This window comes from Microcaecilia unicolor, chromosome 6 (assembly GCF_901765095.1).
Source record: "Microcaecilia unicolor chromosome 6, aMicUni1.1, whole genome shotgun sequence".
Lineage (NCBI taxonomy): Eukaryota > Metazoa > Chordata > Amphibia > Gymnophiona > Siphonopidae > Microcaecilia > Microcaecilia unicolor.
In genome coordinates, this window is record NC_044036.1 from 193,936,751 (window position 1) to 193,949,293 (window position 12,543).

At 44.0% G+C, this 12,543-nt stretch overlaps 1 protein-coding gene across 1 annotated transcript in view; it reads right to left on the reverse strand.

The window, feature by feature from the left end:
• Nucleotides 1-12,543, reverse strand: part of ZMYND10 (zinc finger MYND-type containing 10) — a 185,214-nt gene that overhangs the window by 43,986 nt on the left and 128,685 nt on the right. The window contains exon 9 of the mRNA XM_030205499.1: nt 9,976-10,101. Coding sequence (XP_030061359.1) covers nt 9,976-10,101 — 126 coding nt within the window. The remainder of the gene's footprint in view (nt 1-9,975; nt 10,102-12,543) is intronic.

Below are 12,543 nucleotides of genomic sequence, written 5' to 3' on the forward strand. Positions count from 1 at the left end.
CATCCCGCACATTCCTTAATCTTCATTTCCCCAACTGCAAAGGTCTAAAATACAAACTAACACAGGCGTCAACCTTTTCCTACTTGAGCACACAATTCTGGAACGCGCTGCCGCGTAACTTAAAAGCAATCTATGAACTAACTAACTTCCGCAAACTACTTAAGACCCATCTATTCAACAAGGCATACCACAAAGACCAACAAATGTGAACTCCTCCACAAATATCCAGAATTGGCTTATAATATTTGCTTGTTATAATAATATCTTGTTCTATCATTATCATGCTACCCAAGAACCTTCTGTAATACTAAATGTTTATTTTGAAATATCTCCACCATTCATGATATATTGTAAGCCACATTGAGCCTGCAAAGAGGTGGGAAAATGTGGGATACAAATGCAATAAATAAAAATAAATAAATGTGAACCTTGTTTGTGGATGGTTCAAATGCTGTATTATTCAATTGCAGATGTTAATAAAATTATAAATAAATAAATAAAACAATTATTTCTCTTTGGTGTTCACGGAGGAAAATCCTGGAGAAGGGCTGCGGTTGGCTGCCGAGGGAACGTCTGGGAATGGAGTGGATACTGCGCCATTTACGGAAGAAAGAGTTTATAAACAGCTGGAGAATATGAAGATGAACAATGCTATGGGGCCGAATGGGATACATCCCATGATACTGAAGGAGCTCTGAGAGGTCCTGGCGGGACCTCTTAAAGATTTATTTAATAGATCTTTAGAGACGGGAGAGGTTCCACGAGATTGGAGACGAGCGGATGTGGTCCCTCTTCACAAAAGTGGAGTCAGGCAAGAAGTGGGAAACTACAAACCGGTAAGTCTCACATCAGTGGTAGGAAAAATAATGGAATCGCTGCTGAAAGAAACCGACGGGTTACAGGACCCGAGGCAACATGGCTTTACCAAAGGAAAATCCTGCCAAATGAATCTTATTGACTTTTTTGACTGGGTGACCAAAGAACTGGATGTGGGACGTGCGCTAAATGTAATCTACTTGGACTTCAGCAAAGCCTTTGATACGGTCCCCCACAGAAGACTTGTCGATAAGCTGAAAGGGTTGAACTTAGGACCGAAAGTGGTGAACTGGATAAGAAACTGGTTGACCGACAGGTGGCAGAGGGTGGTGGTAAATGGAATCTGCTCGGAGGAAAGGAAGGTGAATAGTGGAGTTCCTCAGGGGTCGGTGCTGGGGCCTATTCTGTTTAATATATTTGTGGGAGATATTGCTGAAGGGTTGTGGCACAATCCCAGGCTTTGAACAAACAGTCACGGACTCTGGAACAACGCGAGCCCTTGGCCCACTGTTGACGAGTGGCAGCAGGAGGAAAAATCCCCCAACCAAGACTGGACTAACAAGACTGGAGCTGTAGACAGGCAGGGCTGGAATAGACGGCCTGGAACAACAGGAGACTAGAACGGACTTGGCTTGGCTGAACCGGAACCGGATTCAGGAACAAGCTGGGCTTGACTGGACTGGAACCGGATTCAGGAACAAGCTTGACTTGACTGGAACGGGTACTCAAGCAAGATTCAGGATTTACAAACAAGCTTGGCAGCAATCAGGGTAGAGACAAGCAGGAAGGGGACTGGAGCTAAAAGACTACCAGGGTAAAGACAGACAAGCAGGGACAGAACCAAAGCTGACGGCTTGCAAGACAGAGACAGGCGAACAGGGACAGAACCAAAGCTGAAGGCTTGCAAGGCAGAGGCAAGCAGGAAGGGGACTGGAGCTGAAGACAAACAGGGAAGACACAAGCAGGATACAAAGTTGACCCACACAGACAAACAACAGAACTAAGACTGAAGCTAATGTAGAGGGGACTAGAACAAGCTGTGTTGGTCCAAATTAAATTACCATATGGGGGGGGGGATATTGCCAGAGTACTCAAAAACAAAGAACAAAGAATGATTTATCAATGGGACACTGTCATACCGCGCGGTTTGAATCGCAAAATTGATTGGCTGCAAGACTAGGCAGTAGGGCGGAGTTAGTTTAGTTTGAAATAAAGAGAACAGCGCATGCGTTCCCGTCTTTTCAGACAGGCGAGCCGTGGGTCGGGAGATTGTTACACCCAGGTATGTCTTCAATGTTATGATTAAATTTATGAGAAAATTTGAATAAGAATGTAAATCTTGGGATTGTAAGAACAGGACTTAAAAGCCTATGGACTAATGACATTACAGTGTTCCACGCATATTGAAAAATAGACTATGGCTGATAATATGCTGTCTCCAATTTGTAGGATACAAGGATTCCCCTGAGGAAGCTTTATATTGTGAAACACAGCTTGTGTTGGGAAGATCTATAATAAGAAGGGTGGACCTACGAAAGGAAGAAAGACAAGTTCAGCAAACTTGTTGGATTGTTTTTAGAGGGCACAAGTACACTATCACGTTTATCATTCACTCCGAGTTTAAAACTCACTTTGCATTGGGAAACACGGAGTTCCAACATACCATCTCCAGATAAGTACTATATAGTTATCGAAAATGAATGTTAATCATCATAAATAAGCATTTGATGTAGTACAAGAGGTAGGGAGGGACTCAGTGCAATGATGTATGCAGACTCATATTGGTTGTTCAATCAATCGGAGTGATTGACGATATGCACAGCTGAGCACTGTACTACTTAATAGAGTTTATCTATTACTAGTAAAAAAGGCCCGTTTCTGTTTTAAAGGAAACGGGCGCTAGCAAGGTTTTCCTCGGAGTGTGTATGTTTGAGTGTGTGTGAGAGTGACTGTGTGAGAGAGAGTGAATGTGCGAGTGTGTGTATGTGTGACAGAGAGTGAGACGGGGTGCGAGTGTGTGTGTGAGAATGAGAGTATGTGCCAGGGTCCCCCTTCCCTGTATCCATCCAGCGATGCTCTTCTCTCCCCTGCCCCCCCCTCCCGCCACCCAGCGAGTCTCCTCTGTCCCCTGCTCCCCCTCCAGCCACCCAGCGATTCCCCTCTCTCCCCGGCCCCCCTCCAGGCATCGAGTGATTCCCCTCTCTCTAAGGCCCCCCCTTTTTTGGTACTGTCTAGTTAAAACAGCTTTTGCAGCAGCTCCTAGGTTTGCTTGCTTTGTTTTGAGTGTATGGCAATGATGGCTGCGTGGGGGAGTGGAAACAGAGATTAACCAATGTGCTTCCTTGCTTACAGTGGACTTGATTGGTTCACTTCCACTCCTGTCTATTAAACGTCTGCTTGCACGGCTGGGGGCATTTTTACCTCAGCAGGGAAGATGTTCGAAAATGAACACCTTCCCCGCTGAGGTAAAAAAAAGAAAGGCTTAAGTGGACTGGCGGAGACCGCCCGACTGCCCGCTCTCCCTCCCTACTGCTAGCGCCGGTTTCACGATCCCATCACTGATGGAAGGGGGATCATCAGCTGACAGCCGCATAGTGCCTTAAAAGGTGGAGGAGCCCTCACCGCAATGCCATGCTCCCCCAGGGATGGTTAATGTCGTCTGCGTATATGTATGGGTTGAGGTTTTGGTTTGATAGTAGTTTGGCCAAGGGTATCATCATTAAGTTGAATAAAGTCGGTGAGAGGGGGGATCCCTGTGGAACTCCGCATTCAGGTATCCATTTGGCTGATCTAGTCGAATTAGATGTCACTTGGTGTGATCGTGTGGTTAGGAACCCCTTGAACCAATTAAGAACGTGGCCTCCAATTCCGAAGTAGTCGAGGATGTGTAGTAGTATTCCATGATCAACCATGTCGAAGACGCTAGACATGTCAAATTGTAGAAGTAGTATGTTCTTTCCAGTTGCAATTGTTTGTTTGAATTTATTCATGGGAGTAACTAGTACTGTTTCAGTACTGTGGTTAGACCGAAATCCTGACTGGGAGTCATGTAGTATTGAAAATTTGTCTAGATAATTTGTGAGTTGTTTGGTCACCATCCCTTCCGTTAGTTTGGTTATTAAGGGAATGGATGCTACTGGCTTGTAGTTAGTTCACTAGCACTTTTCTTTGCGTCTTTGGGTATGGGGGTGAGTAGGATGTTTCCTTTCTCCTTCAGGAAGAATCCATTTTGTAGCATATAGTTCACGTGATTCGTTAGGTCTGTTATAAATTGTTGAGGGGCAGATGTCATAAGGTTGTTTGGGCATATGTCTAATTTGCTGTGGGATTTGGCAAATCTTTTGAGCATTTGGGAGATGAGATCCTCCGATAATATCTCGAAGTTGGTCCAGGTTCTGTCTGCTGGGTATACGCCAGGGTCTGGATCTAGACAGTCAAGGAGTGCAGTGTAATCAACAGTGCTGACAGGTATTTTGAGTCGCAATTGTACGATTTTCTCATTGAAGTATCTCGCGAGATTGTCTGCTCCTGGTGAATCTTTACTGTTGGTTGTGATTGGTGTGATATCTAGTAGTTTGTTTACGAGTTGGAAGAGTTTGTGTGTCCTTGTAGTTTGGTCCAATTTCAGTTTTGTAATATAGTCTTTTAGTTTATCTTATGGTATATTTATATTTTCTTTGAAGTTGTTTCCAGGCGTTAAGTGTGGTGTCGTCTTTCTTTTTATTCCATGCACGTTCTAACCTTCTGACTTGTGTTTTGAGTTTTTTTCAGTTCTTCAATAAAACATGGTGTTGAGTTTTTTCTGTGTGAGGTTCTGGTTTGGATTGGGGCAATGTTGTCTAATATTGATCTGCATCTATCGTCCCATTCTAGGAGGAATTGGTTTGTGTCTGCCTTTATTGTCCATCCGTTGTGGTAGATTTGTTGCCAGAATATTATCGGGTCTATTTTTCCTCTTGTGGTGTAGGTTTATCGTTCTTGTTTGTTGATTGTGTCTTTCTTTCGCCATTGGAGGGAGATGTGTGCTTTATAATGGTCTGACCACGGTGCGGGTGTCCATTTTGTATCTGTTAGTATAAGGTTTGAGTCGAGGTCGAATTTGTGTGTGATGATGTCTAGTGTGTGTCCTTTTGTGTGAGTTGGTTGTGTGTTTGGTCCGTGAAGGTCCCACAGTTGTAGGAACTCTTTACATTCTTGGGTGTTTGTTGAGGTAAGATCTTCAAGGTGCAGGTTGATATCTTCTATTATGATAAGTTTTGAAGTAGAGATACAAGTGTTCGAGATAAAGTCCATAAAGTGTGTTTGGGAATCTTGCCAGTTGCCTGGCGGTCTATAGAGTAGGACTGTGTTAAGGTGTTCCTGCAGGTTTGGGTGATTGATTCTTACCGAGGCGATTTCGAGTTGTGGCAGAATGGATTCAGCTGTGGTGGTGATGGTGAACTCGGATTTGTATATTATGGCTATTCCTCCTCCTCTTTTTCCGTTTCTTGTCCAGTGAATAATTTTGTATCCTGGTGGGCATAGATCTAAGATTATGGGATCTTTGAGGTCATGGATCCAGGTTTCGGTGATGAATAGGAGGTCAAGATTGTCTGTAGTGATCCAGTCTGTTATAATCTCTGTTTTATTTACTACTGATCTGGCGTTTATGTACCCCATTTGGATTGATTGATAAGGTTCGATTTGGGGCATAGATGTGTTAATTTTTATTAGTTGCCTGTTTTCTTGGTATCTGGTTTTGTTGTGTCCTTTTTTCCCTTTCTGTTGGTTATTTCCGTATGTATTTTTTTTCCATTTAGTTGGTTGTTTTCCTTTTGGTCTGGTGAGCTGTGAATGGGTTGTCTATAGGGTTTGTGTGCTGTGGGTAGATTGTTGTTTATATTGGGAGTGGTCCGTGCGTGGTGGATTAGGGAGAGGAAGTAAATTAACATGAGAAATATGTTGGTGTTCATGTTGGCTATGATTCTTGGTGCTTGGTTGTGCCTGAGGGTGTTAGTGAATGAAATTTTGTATGAAGTCAAGCAGTATCAGCATTAGGCAATGTCAACATCAAGCAGTGTGAACATTGAGTAATGAGTGACTATACTTGGACAGCATACATACAGTTTAACATTTAAAGACTTAGTAATATATTAGCATACATACAGTTTAAGATGGTATAGTAACTAAAAGATAGCTGGATAATTATATATAGTGCTGCTATAATATGTTATTGAGACAGTCTTAGCAATAGCTATTAGACATCTAAATAGTTATGTTTAGTACTGGCATAATATACTGAAAAGGCAATACATTACAGTTGGTGACCCAGTCGGATGAATAAGAGAGATAGCTAAATAGTTATGTTTGGTACTGGCATAATATGCTAAGTAGGCAATACATTACAGTTGGTGACCCAGTAGGATGAAACAAGACAGATAACTAAATAGATATGTTTAGTACTGGCGTAGTATGCTAAAAAGGCAATACATTACAGTTGATGACCCCCGTAGGATGAAGTAAGATAGCGGTAGTGTCGGGAACTGAGTGCTGGGCTCGATGATCCGTCAGCTAGTCCCAGTGTGGCATTACTTATGTGCGGTGTGGGAGAGTGTTTAGTCCAGGGTGCGCTTTTGCGATGGTCACTAAGTCCGGTCGGGATCGTCGTCAGAATGTTGATAGGGCTGACTTCTATCTTATCCCTTCTTGCGCGTTCTTCCTCTTTCCCGAGCGATTCTGGCTGTTTTGGTGGTCAGTAATCGTACGGCATTCCTTTTGTTGCTCCATGTGTGTTGGAGCGTTGCCCCAGATTTGTGATTCGAGGGAGGGCTTCGGGGGACCTCGTCTTTGGATTACTTGTTTTGCTTGGTGAATTTGTTCGTCTGGGTGTAAGTGAACTTCGGGTTCAGCTGTTGCGGCCACGAGGGGGGTGAGTGATTGTGTTCAGTCCTTGGAGTCAGCCCCTACACGTTGGAGGGCTTCGAGGTGGGTGAGGAGATGTGGTCGGACCCCGTCCTTGGTGTCGGCTGGGTCATGCTGGAAGGTGGAGATGAACTAGTCCACACTATCTACAAATTCTTAAGGTTCACGATGGTTCCGTGTTGCCGTTCTAGGTCGATGTTCCAGGATGCAGTCTGTCTTCGATCCTCATGGGGATTCAGTATCCGTGAATGTCCAGTGCCTGGATGATGCAGCCTCGTGGTCTACAGTAAGGGATGATCCAGTCAACCTTACTTCATTCCGGAGGGGCAGCCGGTGTCTCAGTCGTCCTCCAGCGGTGCTCGGTGGCTCATCAATGGGAAGTTCCTTTGATCGTTTCAGCAACTCCTCAGTACCTCAATGCGTGAGCTCGCGTACACCCGAGTTCTCCAAGATAGGGAGATGTTCTGCGTCTTGCCCGTGCGGGCCAGTGGGAATCCTCTGTAGGAATTGGTGGGGACCTCGCCCAAGTTCAGGCACTGTGCTACGAGCGCGGTATGTATTCCTCTGCAGCTTATGCCATACTCGGGCGCTCGGTCTGGTGGTTTTCCCAGGTCTCTCAGGCCTCTATGGCCTTTCAACAGATTCGATGCCTGCGAGCTGCTCCGAGCTGATATGGGTCACTCGTGCTGTCTGGGAAAGTCGCGAGTCTCCACGACCTGCTCGGGATCTGCTCAGGATCCGAGCTACCGTGGATCCGCTCCTTAGATCCTTAAATCGGTCGCCCGGTCCGTTTCAGCCGCTTTTCGCTGATTTTTTCGGCCGGGTTATCGGAGCTGGTTGCTCCATGACCTCTAGGTAGCGGCCATCTTTACAAGCTAGATTTAAGAGCATATTCAAAAAAATAAAAAAATAAAATATTGTCAACGGTTTCTATTTGAGAAAATCAGTGTATGAATAACTGAAACGAGGTGGGAATAAGATACCCCAGGTATTGTGTAGTGAGTTAAAATTTAATGCCAAAAAGTGTAGAGTGATGCACTTAGGGTGCGGAAACCCAAAAGAGAGATACCAGATAGCAGGGAAGAGATTAGTAAGCTGGACCCAGGAGAGAGGCCTTGGGGTGTTGGTGTCAGAGGATCTGAAGGTGAAGAAACAATGCGACAAGGCAACGGCCGTGGCCAGAAGGATGCTAGGCTGCGTAGAGAGGGGCATAACCAGCAGAAGAAAGGAGGTGTTGATGCCCCTCTACAAGTCGTTGGTGAAGCCCAACTTGGAGTATTGTGTTCAGTTTTGGAGGCCGTATCTTGATAAAGATGTAAAAAGACTGGAAGCGGTGCAAAGAAAAGCTACAAAAATGGTATGGGATTTGCGTTGCAAACCGTATGAGGAGAGACTTGCTGACCTGAACATGTATACCTTGGAGGAAAAGAGAAACAGGGATGATATGATACAGACGTTCAAATATTTGAAAGGTATTAATCCGCAAATGAACCTTTTCCGGAGACGGGAAGGCGGTAGAACTAGAGGACATGAACTGAGGTTGAAGGGGGGCAGACTCAGGACTAATGTCAGGAAGTATTTTTTCACAGAGAGGGTGGTGGATATGTGAAATGCCCTTCCGCGGGAGGTGGTGGAGATGAAAACGGTAATGGAGTTCAAATATGCGTGGGATAAACACAAAGGAATTCTGTTTAGAAGGAATGGTTACTTGGAATCTTAGCGGAGATTGGGTGGCGACGCCGGTAACTGGAAACAAAACGGGAGCTGGGCAGACTTCTACGGTCTATGCCCTGATTGTGACTGAATAGATAAGAGATGGGCTGGAGTGTAAATTTTTTAACGGGCTTCGATGTTAGCTTCAGAACTTAGTACAAGAACAGTACTGGGCAGACTTCTACAGCCTGTGCCCTGAGAAAGGCAAGGACAAATCAAACTCGGGTATACATATAAAGTATCACATACCATGTAAAATGAGTTTATCTTGTTGGGCGGACTGGATGGACCGTACAGGTCTTTATCTGCCGTCATTTACTATGTTACTATATGCTTGAAAGGTGGTGTATCAAAAGCCAACAAACATAAACAAAAGACTTTAGCGTGGAATAATCCTGATCAACAGCAACATCCCAAAGTGCATAGCTTGAAATCTGCTTCTCTGCACAGAGAACCACGGGCATTGTGCATTTACAAAGCAGAGGAAAATTGAGGATGCTTCAGTGTAATTTCTGCATATAAGACTAATTTTCTTTTGGGCACAGATGAAGTTCTTGCACCACCTTCAGTGTAGATCCCTCACTGCTACCTATGGCCAGTTCCTTTGCCCAGAAATCAATTCTGTGCAGAGATTCTTCTGGTACAGACCAAGCAAACCCTTATTTTCCTCGCTATTAATTAACAAGGCAATGTTTTCATCCTCTCCTTGACACAATGTCTTAGCACAGAATTTTACAATTCAACCTTCCACTAAGGAACAGCTACATTTATTGGTTAAAGTGGCAGATGAGTATCCATCTTTAGTGTCCTTGAATTAGCCAGAAAAAAACTCACTCCTCCTTGCAAAAAGATTTGTAAGGGGCTACCACAAGGAAATTCCTGGAGTTGTTCCACCAAATCAAGTGTCCCAACCTTCTCATACCACTGAGTTTACTGCAGCCCAAAAAGGAGCAGTCTTCCCAAAATCCAGTTATTTCCCTTTTATCCTTGCTGAATTTGGAGTCACAGGAGAAACAATCCTTGCCTCCTCCTTCTGGACTATTCTAGAAGGTTTTTCAGATCACCATTCCTAGGACTATAACTCCTTCACCTGCATTCCTTTGGAGTCATCTCTTGCTTTTAACAGAAATTCATCCCCTTATGAGAACATTTCTTAGGGGACGATGTCTTTGGGCTACTGAAGTTTAAAGAAGCTTCAAAAGCTATCATGGTTGTGCCAGTTCACAGATAACTTCAGGAGCAACAAGCCCTGGAAGGGTAGCCTAAAGCCAAGTTAGTGAGATTTGAACCTGGTTTTCCTACTTTACAGCCTGCAGCTCTATCTCTTCCTGTGATCTTGGACAATCATTTAACCCTTCATTGCCTCAGATACAAACTTAAAGCCCTCCAGAAAGGAAAATACCTATTGTACCTAACTTGTCTCAAACTACTAAGAAACGTGTGAGCTAAGTCCAACGTCTATGTGTGTATCTGAGGTCAGAAAACACCTCTAAACAGCAAATAAGCAAATCGATAGTAAATAAAGGCCATTTGAAAGATGCTTACCTGTTCCAAAACAAGGTCCTTTTTGGGTGGGGCAGGCTCACTTATAGAGAGGTGACCCAGGAATCGCTGCAGCTCAACTAGGTTTGGCAACTGGTCAATGAGGACATCTGTCAGAAACCCACGGAGCTAAACATGGGAGGAAAAGCAGATTAAAGTACACATTAAAAAAGACAAAAGAACATAAGATGAGGTACACTGAACCCAGCATTCCGTCTCATACAGTGGCCAGTCCAGGTCATGAGTACCTAGTAGATTCCAAAAAGTAGATTACATTTTTCATAGCTCATTTAGGAGCCCTTTTACAAAAGTGCGGTAAGCATTGCGCTGGCTTGGTGCACAGTGATTCAGCCCTACCGCCGGACTCCCGGGGGAGACCGGCAGTAGTTCTGACTCTCGCCGTGTGCCAATTCCTGTGCTACAAAATATTTTTTAATTTTCTAGTGTTGGAGGGTGTGCCTGGCTGTAATTGGGCAGCGGTTACCACCGGGCTACTCCCAGAGCCCCTACCGCCTCCTAAATATGAGGAAGGGTTCCCCCAGAAAATGGCCAATGGCCATTTCCTTTTTCTTTTTTTTATCAATCGTGTTTATTGACAGTTCAAACAAAGTACACTTAAGCTGATTTCCGATCATAACAGAACCATTATGGAATGGACAGGATCACTCTTACAGCATATCAACATTAGTCCATTTCCTTTTGTACAAGAAAAAAAGCCTTATACTGGCAGCGGTAAAAGGGGGTCTCGGCATGCAGCAAACCCATGCACTGATGCCACTGCAGGGCCCTTTTACCGCCTTTTGGTAAAAGGGCCCCTTAAAGAGATGTGATGGCTTTCCCAAGTCTACCTGGCTAATAAATATTTGTGGACTTTTACTCCAGGAAATTGTTCAAGCCTCTTTTGAAATATGCTATGTTAGGTGCCTTGACCATGTCCTTCAGCAGCAGACTCCATGCTTAATTATGTGCTGTACGAAAAAATATTTGTTTTCAGTCTGTTGGTTGTTAGCTTCATGGAGCATCCTTGCATTTTAGTGTTTGACGGGTTAAGCAACCTTTCCCTATTTCAATGTTCCATCCCACTCACGATTTTACAAACGTCTACAATATTCCCTCTCAGTCCTCTCTTTTCTAAGCAGAAAAGCCCTAACCCATTTAGCCTTTCTTTATACTGGAGGTGTTCCATCTGCCCTTCTCTGAAAGGGGAACCAAAGCTGCACACAACACTCAAGACATGGGTGACACCATAGACCAGGGGTTCTCAAGCCAGTCTTCAGGACACACTCAGACAGTGAGGTTTTCAGGATACTCAAAATGAATATGAATTAGTCAGATTTGCATACAATGGAGATAGTGCATGCAAATTTAGCTCACAGTTTATAGTTTATTAAAACTCGCTAGACCATTCTAGCTGACAGTGCAGTATAGAGCGGTGTACAGGCTAAAAATCTTATTTTAAAAAGAAAAAGAAATGAGCTCCAATATTAGACAGGAAAGAAAAATAGATGCACAGAGAAGACAGTAAGAAAGAAAAGAAAAATGGGAGAATATAGAAAGGCCTCCCTGCTGGAGACTCAAAGCAGTTGGTCAGTCTCGCTGCTCAAATGCCTGTTTAAAAAGCTAGATCTTCAATGAAGATTTAATGCATATTATTTGTGGATATTTTGAAAACCAGACTAACTTGGTGGGTCCTCAGAACTGGGTTGATAATCCCTGTCATAGACCTGAACTGAGGCATAATAATATTCGTAGATTTGCTCTCCATTTCTTTTTAAATAGTCTCTTACATTCCATTTCCTGTTTTGGAAGGTGCCGCATGGGTTGAAAATGTCAATGTATTGTCCACCAAGAAAGTATTGATTGGTGCATATAAAGCAAAGATACCTGTAGCTCATGTTCTCCGAGGATAGCAAGTGACTTATTCTTAGATGACGTCACCCACATGTGGGAATAATGCAGCCTGTTTGTCTTCCGAGAAATATTTTGAAATAAATTTAAAAATTACTTTAAGAGCTTTTTCTTGAGTGGTGACCCCTAATTTGATATCCAACATTTGGTTCCTTGTATTAAGATTTTTTTTTTTTACAACTTTTTTCTCATCTGCAAATTTGATCACTCATTGCTCCTGAGCAGATGTTCTAGAACAGACTCTTGGGGCACTCCATTGCTGACTTTTTTTAATTTGGAAAATTGATCATTTAGTCCAGGGGCATAGCCAGACCTTGGCGGGAGGGGGGTCCAGAGCCCAAAGTGTGTGGGGGGGGTGCAAATTTTAGTCTGCCTCCCCCACCGCTGCCGACCCCCCCCCTCCGCTGTGGCAAGGTAACTTTGTGGGGGTGGTCCCCAAACCCTGCCAGCTGAAGCGTTTATCTGTCCTGCGCTGGTCTCACACTTGCTTCCTCTCCTGTTTTGAGCACGCTGTGCACTGCACACTCATTTTAATGAAACTAAACATGCACGAGCATGCTCAGTTTCATTAAAACGAGAGCATGCACAGCGCAACTGGAATGGAATGGGTCCCCCTGTACTTCTGGCTAAAGAAGAAAGCAGCAGCAAGTAAAAAGGGCTGTT